Source organism: Harpia harpyja, chromosome Z (genome assembly GCF_026419915.1).
Source record: "Harpia harpyja isolate bHarHar1 chromosome Z, bHarHar1 primary haplotype, whole genome shotgun sequence".
NCBI lineage: Eukaryota > Metazoa > Chordata > Aves > Accipitriformes > Accipitridae > Harpia > Harpia harpyja.
The window spans coordinates 85,472,936-85,494,552 of record NC_068969.1 but is presented as its reverse complement, the minus strand read 5'-3'; the positions used below and the strand labels follow the sequence as shown (position 1 = coordinate 85,494,552).

Genomic DNA, 21,617 nt, shown 5'->3' with positions numbered 1-21,617 from the left:
GTATTACAAGAGCAAAACATGAAGATAAAATTACCAATCTGTGCGGTTGTAAACACAGGTCTTAAAAGCATCCTGTTCGGGGCCAGATTATCCTTCAGTGGAAAGATGCAACATGAAAACATGCAACCATGAAGATCCTGACTTCAAACAGGTATATAATCATTATCAAACAAATAAAAATGTGTTTGTGTGAGACAGTGTGTAAGCAAACATAGGTGTAAAAAAAGTGCAGCTAAATGCATCCTGCTGTTACTCATTGACTAATTCTTTACTTTCCTACTTCAGTGGATTTTTAGTATTTTCCTCAGAAAAAGGAAAATAAGAACTTTTCCATACTTTTGACTTGACTTGTATTTATGAGTACATCCTTCAATCTACAGGCAAAATATCTGACTTTCAATTAAAACATGAAAGATGGAGATGTTTCCCGTATTATTATGCTCATATAAAATGCAGGGAGAGAGAAAGTAGTTTTCACCTAATGCAAATCCTTAGACAAGATCTAGAAAATCTGGATGAGTGTATTAGCAGATCTAGAAGGGTCAGATTATAAGAGTAATGAGGTGTTTAAGAAATAGTGAATCTATCAGCCAAAAACTTCTGGGAAGTAATAAAACCATAAAAGAGATATATATATATACATACAATTTAATATAAATAAGAAATTAAAAGTAAGCAGTCTCTGAAGTACTTTCAGACTGAATTCTTTACCAGCAGATGATTATAGATTGGGAGTAATGCACTGTGTATAGAAATACAGGTAGTCAGGTGGTTTCTTAACACATTTTTGAGAGCAAAGCTTGATTTTGTTGGCTCTTCTCTAAATAGAAATGATAAAACATTGTGAACACAGGAAGGAAACTACTTTAGTTGTTCTATAAGGTATCTTACACAGAAGTTCTAACCCACAGGAATTGAAAAACTAAGGAATTGTAGCTAATAATAATTTTTGTTAGGGTTGTAGTCCAGTGGATTTTCTGTTCAGAGGGATTGGAAAGACAAACTTTCAAATTTCAGTGAGCAAATTTAAAGCTATCTGAGATTAGATAGCTTTCAGAACTTCATAACAGCGAATAAGAAACACTGAAAACCTAAAATTTCCAGCCTAATATTTCTAACATTGCTAACATTTCTCCTAAATCAGAAAGGAATTCTGGTAATTTGAAATTATAAGAAGTTTCTTGTTTGAAGTCATTCTGAAATGGTCTTTCAAAGGTATAAGCTACAGTACTAATAATTTTTCTTTAATAATTAATGAACAAATCTCCTGCATACTGGGCCTGGAAAATCCAAGTGGGTCCTTCAGTTTAAGCTCCTGCTGAGGTACTTACTTGCCACAAATATTCCTTGGCTCTACATAGAAGGAGAAAGCAACGAAGCTTAGGAAACTTGTAAGGCAACTTCTAGTCCCCTCCTTGTATGATGTAAACCATCACACTCATATTGCATTTTTCTAAAATGTATTTTATACGCTTTTTTATAGAAAAAGATATGCCTTTTCCTGTGGAGCTGTTCATAGGGAAAGTATTAGTGTCTTGATGGCTGCAAGTCTTGGGGGACGGCTGGAAAGAAGAGCTGTAACTGTTGCCTGTGGAGACCTATTCATCACTCCATGTTTCTAAACAGATAATTAAAATGAAAAATTCATTCTGAGAACCCATGCATTACCTAACAAGACAGACAGTGTTCTGCTCATCATGGTTTCTTGCTGATTCCTTCAAGTAGAAGAAAAAAAATGTTACTCATTTGTGTGAGGAGAAATCAGCAGCCTCCACTTGAACCACAGGCAGTTAGGCTAAGATGCAAAATCATAGTCAGGTCTGAATCATGAGATTCTTAATAAACCTTCTAGAATGAGTGCATTGATGAGGAAGTAATTTCTGGTGTGATGAAATAAGCCTCAACTGTCCTTAGGATGAAAAAGTGTGGGAGTAGTTGACTGAGATGGAGGAATATTTCTCATAGTCAATGACAAAGCTATGTGGTGTCTTAAAGACAGGCATTTTCCTTTTTTTATTGGAAGACTACCAGTAGAATTACAGAAACATGAGAATCTGTGGATCCTGCTGTTATACCAGCAGGAAGAGTTGAATATAGTGTTGTAAATTTCCATTTCTGTAACCAAGGCTTATGGAGACACAGTTCACAAGCAATATTTATTACATTTTATTAATTAGGCTGTTATTATCACAATAAAATAATAACAGCTTCCAACAGCAAATAATAATTTATAATAACATCTTATTCTGATAGGGGATTAAGTCAGGAAGGTAACACAGATCACAACCAATATTTATTGCAACATGATGCTGGTAAGAGTGGAAAACTGTTTGCATCGTACATGCAGTCACTGCCTCACGCATTGTACACGCTCGCAGTCGCCCAGCTGGAGCAGCAGTGGAGAGGCCAACCCCAGTGATTCACTCAGGAGCTGGCTTACATTTACTTATAACTGTAATTATTTTAACCCTATAATAGAGCATGCTTATCATAATTAATAATATCATACAAGCAAATGCAGTTAACCACACAACAGGATGAATTAAGAGATACAGAACAGTATTTCCCTTCAGGTCCACCACAGAAAAGGTTTTCCCAGCTATCTCCCCACAACATGTTGACAATGATGGGATGTTTCCCACCCCTTATAGATAATTCTCCCACTAGCCAATACAGTCCTCTTACCACAAATACGATTACATTTACAAACTTTGTCACTTGATGTAGCCCACACAGAGGAAAGTGTTAATCCCAGTCATTTCTGAAAAAAACCCAGCATATGGTTATGATGTTGAAATGAGTTTTATTTAGCACTCACTGTTGACATTAATGGCTTGATTTGACCCGGAGTTCTCAACTAGACTGCTACTATTTCATGCTCTTATCTTCTAGCAGTTTCCTTAGAAGTCTGGACCAAAATTATGCAGCCATGTAGTATCAGACCTGGGCCTGTATCCTTGTGATATAGGCAGCTAAACAGATCATAGGAGAAGGGAGTACGGGGGGAACAAGTAATAGAGGGCGGAATTAGCAAGGAGAGTTATTCACATTATGTGTTGTTACATGTAGGTATAGGTTTTAATGTTCTCATTTTACCATTTTCATTAATTATGTATAGATTTTTACTGTTTCTTTTTTACTCTTCCAGAAGTGCAGGGTTTAGTGATTATATATTGGTTATCAGAGAAGTACACATCTCCTTCAGTACATATCTGTAGTATCTCCCTTCAGTGTTATTTCTGTTCTGATTCAACAATAATATTTTAGTATTCATGATACATTAACACCCTCGGATCTTTGCATATGTATACTTAACCCTCTCAGCTCTTACACTTAGTTTTCCCTCAGTTTCAAACCTTCCTTTATCTTTCCTTTCTCAGTTGATACCCCTTCTCAATTTCTTCTTGACTTAACACATTTGCTTAAAAGGTTAGTGAAGTCAGCAATTTTATCACTAGATCTGGCTGCTCTTCTTCAAGTTGTTGTCCCTTAGTGGATAATGCAGGGTGATTAGCGCTTTCCCAAAACTTTGACTGGATGGAATTCCCCACCCTGGGTGGACTGAGATCTGAAGGGCTGCAATTCTCAAAGCTCCATTAAGAGCTGTGACAGTTTTTATTCTAGGGCCCTCTCTACTTCACTGGGTGGTGAGATGAATCTAAACAAGACAGAGACAGATTAAGTCAGAGGTTAGCTATGCAGTCATAAAAGATCTTAATGTGGGACTTACTCTTTACTCCAGTCAAACAGGCTAAAATAAAGAAAATGAAGCTCCAAATAGGCAAAATCTGGCAAGTGAGGTCCACAGAATTATGTTGGTTCAGGACTTTTGAGTCAGTAATGACAATGCCATGTTTACTGTGCTTGGCTGCTGGCCAGGGTCAACCCACCACAGTCCTTTTTGGCAACCAGCATGCAGCTTCAGGGGTTTCTTTGGCTCCGTGAGTTGATTCATCTGTTGAAGACCCAAGGAGTGATCAGCAAGGTTCACTCACCCTTCAGTAGTCCCATATGGCTGGTGTGAAAGTCTGATGGAGGGTGGAAGTTAACAGTGGACTATTCTGGCCTGGACAAAGTCATGCCACCACTGAGTGCTGCTGTATCAGGTGTCCTAGAGCTTCAATATGAATGGGAGTCAAACGTGGCAGAGTGTATGCTACAACTGATATGGCTGAAGCATTTTTCTTGATCCCTCCGGTAGCAAAGCGCCAGCCACAGTTTGCTTTCATGTGGAGGGGTGTTCAATACATCTGGTACCGACTGCCCCAGGGGTGGAAGCACAGCCCTACCATTTGTCGGGACAGGACCAGCTGTGAGAAAGAAAGCACTGAGGGGTGTTGGCCCCTGCCAGCAGCTAACCGCCCCCCCCAGCCACTCACTTAATCCCACTCCCCACCAGTGGGACAGGGGAGGGACTAGCAAGAGCAAAAGTGAGAAAACTTGTGAGTCGAGATGAAGACAGTATAATACATGAAGTTCAGAAAAAAACCCAAGTGATGCAAAAGTACTTACTCAACTCCTCCCATAAGCAAATCAATGCCCAGCCAGTCTCTGAGCAACAACCACCTTGGAAGCAAAAAAACCCCACCATCTTCTTCCTCTACACCAGTCTTTATGGCTGACCATGACATTATATGGCATGGAGTATCCCTTTGGCCAGTCCGGGACAGCTGTCCCAGCTGTGTCGTGTCCCAGTCTCTTGCCGACCCCCAGCCTACTTACTGGGGCAGAGTGGGGAAAAGAGAAGGTCTTGATGCTGTGCACGCATGGCTCAGCAATGGCCAAAACACTGGTGTGTCACCAACCCTGTTTTAGTCACAAATCCAGAGCGCTGTATAATTCATTTGTAATACTTTCCAAGCACCATAGTTTCTTGGATGCAACTGAGGTGGCAGCTCAGTTTTACTAGTTTGCCTACCATCATTGTACAACTTATGCATTTTTTGATCATGGGCTCATTTCCTTGTTTCATCTGAGGCAAGGTGTAGATTGTAGTGTGCCCTATACTCCTTTGTGTAACATGTCATGACAATGTAAGATGATTTGTTCTGTTTCAGCTGGCCTTCATATCCATTCCTTTTTATCTTTTTGCTGCTTCCTGGTGTAGAACGCAGCAGCAGAACTTAGCCTGGGGTTATGCTCATTGTGCCTTGTTCAAACTGACTAAATCATTTTGAGTCTATTTATTTTAAAACTTGGATACTACTCTCTGGCATCTTCCTCTGTAGCTCCCATCACTGACATATTATTCCACAGGACAATGTTTTTTTCTTTAACCTGTGGAGACAACATTTGTAGCATTTTTCTAACATGAGCATACATATGCTATTGCAAGTGCATTATGAATCACCTGTGGGACATGAGTAAAGGTTTATTATTTTGTCACTAAAAGTGAAACCTAACCTGCAAATTGGTTCTTCATTTAATGCAATGGCAAAGAAACAGTCAGATCTGTAACTGAAAACCACTTTTTTTTTTTCCTGGAACTTGCAAATGATCTCTCAGGCATGCTTGCTGTCGTAGGAGCTGTCCTCGGGATGAACCTTATCTGGCAGTAGTCCACCATATTCTCCAGGTTTTCTCATCAGCCATTTTAACAGGCCATAATAGAAACTGTCTGATTTCTTGCAAAACACCTTGTTCTTCAATAACCTGCTGCAAGTCCCAGCCCTAGCAGTGTTTGGATATGCTTCTATTCCGAGCTCCTCTTTCTTCTCCCAGTCACACGATATCATTCCCCAAATCATCTTCCTGTGATGGCTCTGCCATCTAATTTTCCATCATTTCATGCAGATACAGCAGGTATTTTTAGTTTTTACGTCTTGATCTGCTTCTCCAAGCACCTAATTTTGGCTTCACATTTACCAGATGCCATTGGAGTCTCCCTTGCTCTAGGGTGAATTTCTGCATTGTACACATTAATCCCTTTCTTTGCTTCTGCAGGTTTTCCTTCTTCTTCTTCTTCTTTTTTTTTTTTTTTGGTGAAGTCACCAGATTCTCTTATTCCATCTGTATTTCCTTATTACCTTCTTGAGTCCCTAGAAGGTATTTCTTTCCTAAAAGCAAATTACCTTCAACTTTCCTAATAGTATTTTTTACAACAGAAGTTTTTGATTGAAGCTGCAGTTACTCTGCTGTTACACTGTCTTGATCAGGACAGAATATTTTAGCTGCTTCCCATTATAGCTTTGCTAATACGGGAGGTGTATCCTCAAGTTTCTTTCGTGCACTCTGCAATAACTGCAGGACATTTTCTTTCCATCCCCTGTTGTCATGTGGACTGAAAGAACACATTCCCCCTTCCATGAAAAGGTGGTTATTGCCAATGCTGTAATCTCCAGTGTAGCTGGGACCCTTTAATATCCTCCAGCTTTTCCCCAAGCATTCAGTTTCATTTTAGAGGTCCCCTTAAGCATTGTGCACAATGATAATGCACCAGACTGGTCACATTTATAGAACTGTCTTGTGAGTAGGACTAGAGTGTTCAAACAGATCACTGAAAAGGCAAGATGAAATAATTTGATTATGATGTATTCATTTACCATCTCAGTCTTCCCCAAAAGATATTATAAATTCCCTGCTTCCTGACAAGAGGCTGAGTTGGGGGAAACACAAATCTCAACCTTTTATTAATTAAGCTCCTACTATTAGCATCAGATAACTATTCACACAGTCTTCTCAGTTACTCCCTCCCTTGGTGCACACACTCAGGAGCCGGGGCTCGTACCCACACTCCAGGGGTTTCCAGGCACAAAGTCACAGACGGGCTCCCTCATTTCAGCAGGTGTGCTTATACATACTGCCCTGTAGTCTTTGTCCACCTATAGCAGCCCCTGCTTTCTTGGATGCAGTGTGGGTTATGCGACCCGTCGTGGGTGCCAGTGTGTGGTGGAGGCCTTGGGCATGTTCAGCAGCTCCTCGGTACCCTGACTTTATCAGTTTTTGCAGATTGAACAGGGCTACTAGTCTCCAGGGCTTATGGTTTCAGAGGCTAACTCTCAGCACATACTCTTCTTCTCTCTGGCTTGGTGTTTTCTGGTAACTATTTCTCCATCCTCACCCTGAGGTGCCAAGAGAGCGCAAACACATCCACACACACAGAGGGGCAGTTTTGACAATAGCCATGCCTCCAGAGATGAATCTTAAAAAAAGTGCATTGGAAACTGGAGATGTACAGAAAAATCATAGGTAATAGAACAGTTGTTTATGAGTAATTGATACTGTGACATTCTAATTTTGCTCCAAAAGATGCAAGAAAAACTGTGGATTGATGTTTTGTTCCTAGTGGCTGTTGACAGTGTAGGTCTGTGGTAAGAAAATAACCAGATGAAAATCCTAAATTATCTGAATAATAGGTATACTGCAGAGAAAAACTGCTGGTCTTTTTGGGAAGCAAAGGAATGCAGCTATGAGTCTGGAAATACTCAGTCCTTCGAGGGAGACAGGTATTATTTTATTCCTAGTTATCACAGAATCTGTCCCAAAATGATTAAGTGTTGCCAAAGATCTACCTAAAAATTGGTAGATAGGTGGCACTGGAGAAAAGCATTCAAAATATAACAAGCCAGCAACATACATGAATTTTTGTCACATGAAACCCTATAGAAAGGCTTCAAAAATATAACATATGTTCTTTACTTTGTGTGTTTTCATAGCTGAGTGAAGATAATCACTTTTTCATCATGCACTACCAAGGAGATTCAGTGCAGTTCCAATGCTATGAAGACAAAAGTTACTACCTGTATGTGAATGACGACTCACTTGATATTCGCAAGCCGGAAAACAAAGAACCCAACGAGGACAAAAATTTTTACTTCAGGGTGTCATATTTACAGGAAAAGTAACTTGTCTGCCTTTCAGTGGCCTAAGTGTCCATACAACTTCTGTAATAAGCTAACAGAAGAGAAGGAAGGTTCAGATAAACTACTTTCCATTTTGGCTTAATTTTTACTTTTTTGTAATTTCTTGAGTCACCATTTTGCATCAGTAACATCCTTTATTTCTGTACTTTCAATAGGAAAAGAGAGAGGCTAAGTTTGAAAAGCATACTAACTGATCAGTCTCTGTGTCTTACCTGCACAATTATGATTTTAAGGAGCTGAATTCTTCTGGAAGGGGAAAAATACACAGGGGATATTTTGAAGACAGGGGAAAAAGAAGGAAGCGTACATGGATATGAAATAGAAAGCACAGTTAGTTCTCCGCATGGTAAACATTTTACTTTTTAAAAAATGTCTCTTATGAGCTCACCTGAACTTGACAAGAAAATACTTAGAAATTATTAAATGCATATGTGCATGTCCTGACTGACTGACTGACTTTGGGAAAGGAGTGGAAAAGGTGTCTCAGGTCTAACTGAGAACAAATGAAGAGGCTGAAGGTTAGTCTCTGCTCCTGTAGCTCCAAGTCAGCGCATATACTCCATTATGCAATTTCAACATCTATCCAGCATGGCAGCTCTCTAAGAAAATGTGCACAGAGTGTCAGACTCACAACATGCAGGCAGAGGGAGGGAGGCACATTGAACTGACGGGGCATAACAGATGCCTGTGAACACTGGCAGAAAATTGCTATGACATATTAGCTTCCATCTCTGAATCACAGAGGGAAATGCCATCATGCATTCAGCTGCAAAGTGGAGTGCAGAACAACACCTGAAAAATAAATGTTCAAAATGACTAAATAAAATAAACACTAGATGGTTATGTGGGATACACTGGAGGAGCAGTAAGAGTACCTGCCTTTTAGCAACAGGGTCTGTCAGTGTGAAATGGAAGATGCTGACACTTAAATGTCCATAGATCATACCCTGCAAGGCAGAAAACATTTGAAATACAAGAGGAGACAAAGTAAAAGTTTACACAGGATCACTAGGCGTTAACGATCTGGTTCTCCACTGCTGTGCATGGAGTCCCACTGTGATTTAGTGGCAATTTTCCTTCATGCAAGTCATTTGGGAATGTATGTGTATAAATGATAGACATCATGCACGTATGCCAAGAGGTTGTCGCTCAGGTACAGTGGAAAAACCTACAGGCCACACAGCACTTGCACAAATTTTTCTCTGTAAATATAATAAACAATGCGTACCAGAAATAGGAATCCTAACATCAGTCACACCAATGTACATTACAAGAAGGCAATTATTTGTGGTAGACCAAACTCCAAAGGTCTGTGAGATCTTAAAAGATCCCCCCCCCACCACCCGCTTCCAGCACTGTGGAGTTTCACTGGTGGGCTTGTTGTATTCTTCAAATAGTGAAAATCGTTCCGTTGCTTCCAATGCTGACTGAACAGAAGACAGCTTTTGAGTATTCCCTAAATAATACAACTTCTGGATCTGTTAAGAGTTCAGTGAAGTCGGTGGGAAGAAAAAAACCCCAAACTCTAGATATTGACTTCAGCATACATTATACTAGATTGAAATTATTTTAGTACAATCTATTATGTTGCACAAGAAATAAATTCAATTATATATCAGGTACAATGATTGCATTAACTGATACACTAACACTTCATAATCATACATTTATTAGTGGTAATGTGATCACCTTACTAAATTACAGAAGACGCTCTCTAGATGGTAAGTTTATGAAGTGATGACAACTACATCATAAAGCTCTTACAAAGCATACTAATGAAATCACCATTGCAGATGTCAGCAAAAAAAGTAATGTTGACCTCAGTAAATTTTTAATTTATTTTATAGTTAAAACTTAAATTTTGGTTACATGCAGAATGTTGTACTTTTACCATCTACTGTAAAAATAAGATTTTTTTTACAATTTAAGGGACAAAAGCCCTTATGGAAAGCAGCAGTGGTAATTTTGTAAAGTTTCAGATTTGAGATATAAGTTAGTAATGTCATTTGACAATTTTTTTCAGAAAACACAGTAAATTCAGCCAGCTTTGTAACCATAAATGTACATAGAAAAACAAGTTAACAATTTCTAGATCTTAATCTTTCCTGGATTCTTGTTTTGCTCATACAAACTCTTCAAACTGACATTTTCAAATTCCCATTAATCTGAGTGTCTCATAATTGGCAGACAAGTTTTTATTTTGTGAGATGGAAGGCATGTAGAAATTTTATTTTAAAACAGAAAAGGAAAGCCAGTGAGTCTTTTAGAAAAATATAGCCTCTAACCTTTACAATACAAAAAACATTTATCTAATGTATCTAACAATTGAATATGAAATGTAATTACTATTTTGCAGTTTATTTTCAAAACAGTACTGATACTTTTTAACTTTTACTTAGCAGATGCGATAATTATTAAAATACTAATACAAACATTTTGCTCTTGTTTTTATCCTTCTCAAAAGCTGTGCCTTAAAGAAAATACCACATTCTGTTTGCTGCACAACAATTTAATGCAAGTGTTCTTCATATATAACTTCTAGTACTTTGACCATATTTGTGACTTGTTAGAACAAAACTTGTGAGAAGAACATCAGTAACTATAAATAATGTGATCCTTATGCTAGTTAATCTGACAAAAGCTAACCTAAGTAATGTATGTAAAAGAGGAGACCATATCTTCTTAGGATCTATGTTCTATCTTTTCAGGAAACCAGAGTTCTGTCAATTATGGAGAAGGGAATGGTCATCTACAGTGGAAAAAAAAATCATTTACAGTAAAAAAACACTGAAGACTGGTAAAAGAATGACTGCATTAAAGTGTGAGTTTAGGAACAATTGTCATATGTTAACGCAAGAGACTGGCAGCCAGCCTTGCTAGCCCCGAAATATGTGCCTGGTATACACTGAGTTACATACCACCTTCATTATGGGTAGCCAAAAGAACTAGAAGTTAGAATTAGAAATTGTTAGTCTAATGAATGCTTTTTACAGTCTAAATAAAATACAACAATCTAGCATTAGTGCAATTGCAACAGTACTAAAACTTGTAAGTAATCCAAATCACGCAGTTTCTGTTAAGGATCTTTAGTAACACAACACATCAATACACAAATACTTGTTTATGCCTCTTCCCTGGTGTGAAGTTCTCACTCTTCCAGTCACTCACAGTCTGAAGTCAACAGCCCTTTTTTCTTAGATAGAATGATGTGATGATGTTGCCTTTACAATACATTTAATAATATAGATGTATCTTGTAGTTCCCCACCGATTTAGACAGAAGAGTATTCTGTCTTGAGTGTTGCTGCTTTTAGATATACATGGCATGAACTTTGAAGTAGAAGGTGTGTATAAACAGAGATTTGTTTAATGTCATCTTGGTTTTGTTTCTATTTGCCCATAATTTGTCTAACCAAAGAAAACATAGGCAGGCTAAATTCCTCTGATGTTCATGTATTTTAAATGCAACTCCTCATATTCCCTGTATATATGAATAGCTGCAGATGAGCAGATTCTCTACCAGCTTCCCTCTTCGTTGCTTCTGGCAAATTGCATGGGCTAACCAGTACCGAGGACGAAAGACAGCAGCTGTTAATGTACAGCTCCTATGTTAACATACAGTTCACTGAAGCCGTCCTTCTCTAGCACTGCCTGGTGGACTTCAGGTGAACGGTAGTAACCTTGTATTCAAATTTTATCACATCAGCAAGCTACAAAAAAGTTCTCAGCAGCTGAAAACAAAAAATTTCTTTCTTTCTCCAAACCCCGATATTTATTTCCAACCTGTATCACAGGGCCTAGATCTCCTGTGTCTGGAATGACTGAAGGGGGCAGCCAAGCAGGTCAAGGAAAGAAAGCTTTCCCCTCTCTTTGGCATTTGCAAGGCTGTATCTGCGGCACTGTGTTCAGTTTCAGGCTTTCCAGCACATACTGGAGCAAGGCTGGACAGAGGCACGAGGATGGTTAGGAGGATGGAGCATTTGAGGAGGAGAGGCTAGGGCAGCAGGGTTTGTTTGGCCAGCAGGTAAGAAGGGTGACTCTTCACCTAGCTGAAGGGGGATTGTAGAGAAGATGGAACCAAAATTTCCGTAGAGGTGCACAGCAGAAGGACAATAGGCAGTAGTCACAAGTTGTAGCAAGGGAAATTTTGACTGCCTGTAAAGAAAAAAAATAAAAATGATAAGGATATGTAGGAATTGGAACAGGTTTTGTGATTATAAAGTGTCCACCTTTGGAGTTTTTCAAAATTCAACTGGACAAGGCCCTGTGTAAGCCCATTTAACGCTGAAGGTAAGCCTTTTGAGCAGGTAATTTGACAAAATGACTTCCAGGGGTTCCTTCCGATGTAAAGTATACTGTGATTCTATGATTCAAAGGCAGCTTCAGTGTCTTAGAACTTACAGAATATTTAATCCAAAGAGCGAAAGTATTTAGTACAACCTACACAAAGATACAGAAGACCACATAAAAGCAAACAAAATAAATCCTATTGATTCCACCCCAAAGCATAATGTTTTCATGACTACATGCAGGCTTGAGGCCAGAGGAAAAGATATTCAGTGTCAGAAAAAATGTCATAACAAGTGAAAGATTCCCTCCTGATCTCCAGAAAACTCAAAGAGAAACACATAGGCTATTTCAAAGCAGAAAACTGTATAAGGAGAACAAGGTTCATTTGGAAAATGAAAGGTAATTGCAATATGATTATCAGGTGAATTTAAAAGCTACTGTCATTTTACCTGATTGTTTCTGGTGTAGTTTTTCTTGCAATAATAGTCTTCTCAATATTTGAATGACCTCAGGAAATAACAGTAAGCATATTTCATTGTATTGAAGTCTGGTCAGTTCTGTAAGGATTCTCTCCCCCCCCAGCTATTAAAAGTAATGAATAAACCACAGTTTTATTAAAGAAATCAGAATGTACATTAGGTATTCTAATAAAGTTAAAAATTAAAAGATCTAATACACCTAGCTACAAGTGTTACCTAAATTTCACAATTTTTGCAAATTACTACCAGGATAATTAATTCCTGTAATAAATAGATTTTTCTCTCATAGACATTGAAGTTGTGGCTGACAGGCATGATATTTTCTGTAACATTAAGACTGTCCTGTTAGGCATTACACCAGCAAAACTGACATTTGCACTGCTTTCTCATAAAAATATTTACAAAGAGAAAGCAACTAGATTTCCAGTATTCTAGTCAAGTTGTTGGTGTAGCAGGCTTCAAGCCTAACTGTTGTCAACGCAGGTAACTGAAGTGATTAACAGACACTGATAAGAAAAGGTAAAGTGTTGTTTAATGTATCTTTGCTGCCAGTTTGTTGGTAAAGGATTCTATGGTGTTTTACAGAGACTGAATATGAGAAATACCTGAAAAAAGGGGTGACGAAATCTAGAAAAGGTATTGAAATTGGAGAGAAAAATGCAGAGAAAGAGAACAGATGAGAACAGAAAGACACAGTATGGAGAGCAGAAAGATACACAAGAAAAAAAATTAGCTAAAAGGTATAAAACGGAGAGGGATAAAGAAAAAGTTTGAAAATGAAGCACAGAAAAAATAGCATGATTCTATGTGCATTCCTTTTTCCTTCTAGAAAACTAACAAATAGAAGAGTTAACTACACCAACCCCAGGTAAAAATCTGTAGTTCTCACACGGCTGAGCAGAGGATAATGTCTTGAAATCTCTGTATCGGTCCCAAAGCCCTTTTATCATAGTACTGACCATTTCCCAAATGAGTGCAAATCACAGTTCAAAGAAGTCATAAAGGTATGTTTAAACAAATTCTTTTACCCCTATGCTCACCTCTGCCCCCAGGTTATTCTACAATTGCACAGGGAGCTGCAAGATAGACTAATGGAAATGGTGCCCTGGGTTGTGTTTGTGAGATAACAGGTATGTGCTCTTACACAAAAGAAAATTAAATCTTTTGCCTGTTGTTTGAAGCTTTAGCTCCTCACTAGACATCATGTTAACTAAGTGGCATATCAGATTACTTTTTTTTCCCGTATGAGAAGAAATGCAGGAAAAAAAAAAAAATTAAATATAGCTATGCATGCATGTGGGGTACTTACATTTTGGCTAATTAGAAATTCATGTGTTCATTATTCGCTGCAGCTTTACTACAGAATTTGCAGGATCTCAATCTGGTTTCAACTTCATTTTTTTGATAGCTTAGAAAGACAGAAAGTAGTTAATTAGTAATTAATTATGAGTTTCCTTTGTTTTTAGTCTGAGCTTCTCTATATAAAGTCTTATTTAGAAATAGAGGATATATAATTCAAAATACAGTTTTAGAAGATCCATACATTCTGACCTTTAGCTGCTTTCTTTACTGGCAGCTCCACATTTTCTGTCTGAAATTAACATTTTCTTTGTAATTACATAACTCTCTTGAATAAGGTCATACTAAATACTAGACTATTAGTCATGCTAATACATTATATTAAAACTAGTATTAACCATTACCATATGTTGACTGCTAACATTATGAACAAATATGTTCTGTATTTACAAACTTAGGCAATCTTTGCTGACAATTAAGCTTCACTCTTAAGATAAGCCTTAAAACTATTTTATGGGTTTGTCTCAAGAGTATAGAAATTGTTTACCATGACACACTGACGTGCCTTTGCTATAAGTCTTTTTTCCGAAACCATGATACTGAGATGATAACAACTAGCCATGCTTTTAAAGACCATCTGACAAAGTATCTCAAGGCATTTCAATATCTAGACAGTACTCATTCTTTCCAATTATCTGTCATTTAAATGAGTCTAATAATTAACAGAGGTAATTGCTCAATGTTTTTGAAACTGGAGTTTACAAAGTGTAATCTGGATGCAGCACAAAACCCAGTTCTTGCAGTAGATGAAAATGAGAACTTCAAGATTTGTTCCTGATGATCAGATGGATCTCAAGATCAGCCATGAATTAGACAAAAATTGATGATGTGCATCACAAGTGACGAGTAACATGTTTGAGTTCACTCTGCTTTGTGCAGCAGAGCTGACTACATGATTTCTGGAGGTATCTTCCAACCTCAGTTACTCTACGATAACTGCTGGTGATTCTATTCTGTAAAAGGAATTTATTGCGGGAAAAAATTGCTCCTGGGAGGAACATCAGTAACATGGAAATGGGATAAAAATACTTTGGGTGAAAATAAAATATTTGTTTGTATGAAATTTTCTGTTTGGAAGGACACTGACCTAAATCCTCAAATATGAACCCTAAGTAATCTCTTTGTTGGTAGATTATATTACTGTAAGAGTTCTACAATGTCTTCTTAATTCTGTGTCCAGTGTTTTCAGTATTGCATTATCTACTTTTTTTAGAGGTAACTGAAAAATTCCTTCTGACAACAGTAGCTGTACCATCTGTACTAACACTACAAATTTATCTCCCTAACTCTCATTGTATTCGTATACCTTCACAAGGTATTACTGGATGTGTATCATGCTCCAAATGTACTGACTGGGTGGAAACTCACTGTGTTTTTTCCACTTATTCCACGTCTTAGAACTGTAAATAAGCAAAATGGTTGAAGTTGTGGTACTGTAAACAGGGACACAGTCTGCATTGGTATAGCCTGCAATAACACTTCACAATCCCATAGTGCTTTATGAGTCAACATTTTATAAAATATTAACATGCAATAAAGGTGAATACAAATTTTATTGTGTACATTTTAAATAGAGGAAACTAGAGAGAGAAAAATGACCTAGCCAAGACAAGGCAACAGCAAATGGCAAAGTGAGAATGCTAACTCATGATTCCCAGTCCTACACACATTCCTCTGGTATTGTTCTAGTGCAGAATTGCAGCTTTGTGGTATGTCTGACCTCCACACACATTCTCACAGCTAAATAATAAGATTCTAATAGACTTTCTGTAACTATCAGAGTATGAACATTTTAGAATATGGAATTCAAAGCAAAGCAAAGTGTCTTGCAAATGTATAAATCAGGATTGATTTTGACCTTTAAGTATTGAATTGCCTTTTTCAAAACTGAAATGAAAGTGATTTCATATGGTTTTTATTCTAAGGAAATGTAACAGGTTACTGACAGGAAGCTAGAAAGCACTTCAACCTGAATATTTTTTGGAACTTAGTTTTAACAGATGAGATGATCTACAATGTTTAGGTATACGTGTACTATATAAATCTCAATAAATTTAACAAGTTTTAACTGTGGACAGACTTGCCAGCATTGTGTTACAAAGTTTCATATACGATTCTAATTGTCAGAAATTGCTTAAAAATAGAAACATTATCTGCCTTTACTGTAATGCAGAAATTAATATATATAGAAATTTAGACATCAGAGAATTAGCAAGTTTAACAGATTAATAAATGCTTTTTAGAAGGCAACTGAAATTTGCTATCAAATTAGTAGTTGTCAGTGTTCTAATTATAATATATTTCAGCAAACCTTATTGAAGTAAACCTGACCTCTCCTTCCAAATGCAGGGGTTTTGTGTTCGTTTTTTTTTCCAGAGAGACAGAGAATAATTGCAAACCTTTATCATGGGTCTTTATTAAGCTCTTACATTCAAAAAGATTTTGATCAATTTATTTAGGTTAACTTGACTGTGAGACCTACAAAAGAACTTCCTGGAATTTGCATTTATTTTTATTAAAAAGTGGAGATACCTGAGGCACTAATAACAGACACTTGGAGGAAGAAATGGCAGATAACCTGCCAGGGAGCAGCAAGAGTCAGCCTCTCTGCAAGGGAAAGTGAGCTGACCTTAAATAAAAGCAGTCAAGCACTCAGTGAGGGGAAGAGATTGCACAGGGCGGTTACAGAGAAACAGGGTTACAGGCTTCTCATGGCAATTAGAGCCTGCTGATGTGTTCAAGGCCCTGCCACAATCTTCCTTACAGTGACATAAAAAAATATTTGGTTTATTATAAAACAATTAGTTAATTAAGTCAAAGCATACTTAATGTGCTTTGTCTTTTTACACATATTTCTATTTCTTTAATCCTTTTTTTGCTTTAATTTTAGCCATAAAATTTAACCTACATATATTTGTCTTCAGTCTGTTCCAGTGTACTTTTTAATAGGTGACAAAGATCAGGAAAAATGAGCTAACTTTATGCAGCTTTCCTCCTGATTACTCAAAACACATTTAAGGCTTTAATAGCTTTGAACTGACAATTTAGAAATACAGACACACCATATCTTCATTATAAGCTATCTGCAAACCTAAGTGGCAGTATATTTAGCTTCACACTGAAGTGAGTATATCTTGGGCTTCAGTCCTGTAGTCTATACAGTAGGACAGGATCTAATATTTTTATGGGAAAAGAGACAATATTACAATGTTCTCTTTTGTCTTTTAGTCAGCTGTTCAATTTTCAAAAGCACCACTTTAATTCATTATTATGAACTACTCTGTTTCTTTCCAACCTAAGATTAATCTCAATATATTTCTCATAATTTTTCAGCTTCCATCTGGTAACACCCTAAAACTAGTAATATGACTTGAAGTTGACTTTGAAATTGAATTTCATAGGGCCAGGAATTTACCATGGATTGCTGAAAGTTATGAACTACCTGTGTAAATACAGAACAACCATGGAAATGGAAGGGATTGGCTGAGTCATAAAGTCTGGTCATGAAATTAAGAGGCACAACAGACATTTAGTTTCTAGTCATTTAGCCCAGAAGGACTTTTACTCCCTACGCTTCCCCTTAAATCACAAAATACATTAAAATCCACAAGAAGTATAATGCTCTGCAGGAGACAGCAGGTCAGACACAGAAATATACTATAACCCTTATCCTTTCTTGCCTGTAATCCTATTCTCTCTAGCACTTGTTATACTTTCTTATCATGCCTCACTTTAAACAGAAATCTAAACAAACTATGCTTGAATAACATCTCAGTGAGGTTCCAGTTCTGAGTATGGACCCTTAATCACTACATAAATACAATGAACACATTTACTCTTTTAACAACTCTAACAATAACATTTTTTTAACAGTAAGGATGAAGTAGGTTGTTGACAAGTGATTCTCCTACTCCCACCATGGAGCTACTTTGTGGGCAATTTTGTAGTATTAGTGCTAGTGAAGAGAACAGCTACTGTTTATCTAAGTTGTTGGTAGGAGAATCCACAGACATATTAGTTCAATTCCATTGTTAAACCCAATTATAAACCTTATCACAGTGGGTTATGCATTTGGCAAACAAAGACATTGTTGGCTGTACACTGAGATGTTAATTTAGAAATGGTTAATATTAAAAGAATTTTATTACATAAATCTATTCTGTGCATTTCTTAACTGTCGATGAAAGCAGAAGGCATTCTGATGAAGGTATTGTTTGGGGTGAATACAGAGAGACTGCAATGTAAGCTATAATTTGAGATGTAACAGTGACACGTGGCGCTTTTTAGCCCATCCCCACCTCCCTGGGGGCTACAGCACCAGCCTTTTCTATGGTTATGATGCCCACCTTGTTGCTGGGATTTGGACTGCTTCTGTCTGTGTTCAGCACAAAGGAAATAAAGATATTACCAAGGTGATTCCTCGTAAAGATGTAGTGGTAATGAACTCCATTGTCACTAATAGGAGAGCTGCCCCCAATCTCCTCTACATTCCGCTGCTGAACTGTAAAGCTCAGCTACATTTAAAGATGCCAAGTACAACTGTACTGCTGAACGCAGTGGTACAGCCACCATCAGTTTCCTTGGGTTTGAACGTTATGCTTCAGCTTGCGTTAGAATACCAGTGTTTTTCACGCTGCTCTGACTTTGGCCTAAAATAAGCCAACTCGCCAATCACACTTTTAAAAAAGTGGTGCACTCTGATAATGCACAAGTGCTTGAGATGATAGATAATTAAAAAAGAAGCATATCGGTATCTGGACCAGATTACCAGGGTGGGGTGGCAGGGCTGCGGAGCTGGCATTACGAAAATGGTGGCTCTGAGGTTTTTCATTTGGAACCTGCTAGTGTTGGCAGAGGCAGACTCTAGAAAGGCTTTAGGGTTACTGTGAATTATCGTTTCTCAGATCGCCTAGTAACTGTTCTGTTTCTTGAACACTTGCCGGTCCAGCTGCACAATGAAGACTGTATTTCAATCCTCTTCTGTTTGAATGGGTCTTTAACATAACAACAAGAGAATAACTTTGCTTAAAACATGAAAAAACAGTGCTAAAGCCTCCTATTTGGCAGAAGAAGGTCAGAGGCAGATGTAAAACCTGAAAGTAATTTTAACTCGTGTTTCAAAATCAATTTACTTTGAAAATATATCCCTAACTGGAATATGATTTCATGGGCTCAAAATTTAATCTCAGAAATAAAGTGTCCCTTTCTCAGGGTGCACTATGAAAATGCTTTGTATTCGCCCGTAACTCGTAAGTTCAGCAAACAGATGAATCAAATATAGCTTGGTGCTGCCCCATAATCACAGTCAAGGAAAAGATCAGCTATTCTGCCTCATTGTTAATAACTGTATGGGAAGACGATAAAAAACCCCGAATCCTTAGATGGAAAGAAATGTCCCTTTTTGCTTTAGATGCTGAAAAAGATTATAAGAAGGACTGGTTTACCTTCTTATCTAGCAGTTTAGTTTCTATAAAGGAGTTGCTCGTATACGAGCTATGAATCCTATAACATACTGCTATATTTCTAACAGAAAAATAAGCCAATCAAATATATTTTATAACAGAACAGTCATTTCAGTTTGAGTATTTTATTTATCACCTTCACCATGGAAAATGATTACAGGTTCTTAAATTACCATTTTTTAAAAACCTGTTATTATATTCTGAAGTCAGACTTTAGTCACTACTCCCAGACCTTTACAAACAGATGCAAGAAGGATACTTTTTGGGTTACTTCCTCTCAGTTCTGCTGGAAATCAATACAGAGTGTCTATTTGTTGATCTTTCCTCCCCCAACATATAAAAAAGCTCAGCGTTGGCAAGAAACTGTATTCTTCTAGCCAATACTACCAAAAAAAAAGAGAATAGAAACAGAAAAACAAGAAGCAAGGAGACCGAGGAATAAAATTACCATGAGAAAAGAGAAAGCACCATTTTCTATCTGGTTTGAGTTAGCAGGAAATGTGGCATGCAGTGTATACTTTATCAGGTCTGAAAGCCTTGTATCTCATAGCAGCATTGTTTTGCCAGCATTAATTAAATTATTATATTGTTCCTTGTAACTAAGTGTATGTTATTTACAATTCCTTAGCGTCTGCTTTTAAAAGTAGTTATTTTGCAGGACATATATTTTAAAACAGCCTAAACTGGGTTTTATTGGACTGACAGAAAGAAAGGACAAAATAAAATGGCATTGTTTTACTCAAAATACAGAACTGGACTTCCTGTGAGGTAAGTATGTGAAATATGGTCACTTTGCACCACATTTCAAGATGTTCTGGACTTACAGTATAGTTAGGTAACTATGGGAGGCTATCCCTGGTGCAGAGGATCCTGATACATGACTTTCTACCTCACTTTGTTTAAATGAGAGAATTCAGCACAGGACTGCATTTGCACCTTTGAATCAACACATGCACAACTCTGTCCAAATGCAATTTGTACCTATTGCAACAACTGTTATGAACGTATTGCTCTTCATGATCAAAGGGATCAGCCTACATACTGTGGTTTTCTTACAGAAAGGCAGTTTCCAGTTTGGACTTGTGGACTACCAGCAAACCACCTGAGCTGGACATGGAATTCATTTGGTGGTCACGTAAAGAATAGGGACCAAACTGCATTTAAGAAAAGCACCTGCTCAGTCCTCTGCTACCAGCCAACCATCCGCAAACTACAGGGCAGTAAAAAGATGAAAAATGAGGAGTGTTTCTCCTGGAAGATATGATTTTCAAGTGCTTTAATTTCTCAATGAAAAAGAAATTATTAATATTAGCATAAATATAAAAAGAATTATCCAGTCCAGTCTTTCTTCCTCACTGAAATATAAAATAACTGTATTTTGAATGCAACAGCAACAAACACATTTTCATATACTAAAGGAGTGCTCCCAAAATAGTCCAAGAATTAACTTAAACAGCAGAAAAACATGATCATAACAATTTAACACAATTCTGAGCACAGCTTTCAGCCAACATAGAAGAAGATAAATTGTAGCCAGGCTTTTATTAGTCTAACAGGCAAATTTGCATAGGCACATAGGACAAAATTCGCAGGAGGAAATTGCTGACCAAACTAACATAAGGCTTTGCAATGCTGTCATCCAGAGTTATAGTTCATATACTACAGCATTAAGAAATTGCACCCTATACTACTTCAACGATAGATCGCAACTTTGTATGTGTGTTTGTTTTAGATCTGGGCTTACAGATTCTGCAGTAAAATAAATAAACAAGTTTAAAAGAGTGATTAAAACATCCTTAAAGCTCTCAAATTTTTATATAAAAAAGACAGTGAAGTAACAAATAATACCTACATTTCTTATTGTATTCATAATACAAAAAAATTAAATTTTATTGACATGATCTTGATATATTTTTGTTCATTGTGGAACTACATCAATTATTTGATATTGTAACCTGGCTAAATTCAGAGTTTTTTCATATACTTACCTAGACTACTCACGAAGATTATCCAAAATTTCCATTGCTTACCTTTTAGTAAAACGTGAATAAAAAAAGGCAAAGTAATTGAAGTTGCCTGAGATAAAAAAGTTAAGGACAACACTTACTGCTATGTCAGGTGAGCTTCAGCAAAAGATTCTGGTTTATACCGACAGGTTTTAATGGT

At 37.2% G+C, this 21,617-nt stretch overlaps 1 protein-coding gene across 2 annotated transcripts in view; it reads left to right on the top strand.

Annotated features, from left to right (window-relative positions):
- The window catches only part of LOC128137138 (uncharacterized), a 30,238-nt gene extending 14,176 nt beyond the window's left edge, over positions 1-16,062 (top strand). Inside the window, exons 6-8 of one of the 2 annotated variants that reach the window (XR_008233567.1) lie at positions 59-151; positions 7,656-8,208; positions 10,327-16,062. Coding sequence is in view for 1 of the 2 variants with exons in the window: in XM_052777826.1 (XP_052633786.1) it covers positions 59-151; positions 7,656-7,844 (282 nt within the window). In the remaining variant the exon portion in view is untranslated. Of the gene's footprint in view, positions 1-58; positions 152-7,655 lie in introns of both variants that reach the window. The other variant, XM_052777826.1, reaches the window with a different exon arrangement.
- The last annotated feature ends 5,555 nt before the right edge of the window (positions 16,063-21,617 follow it).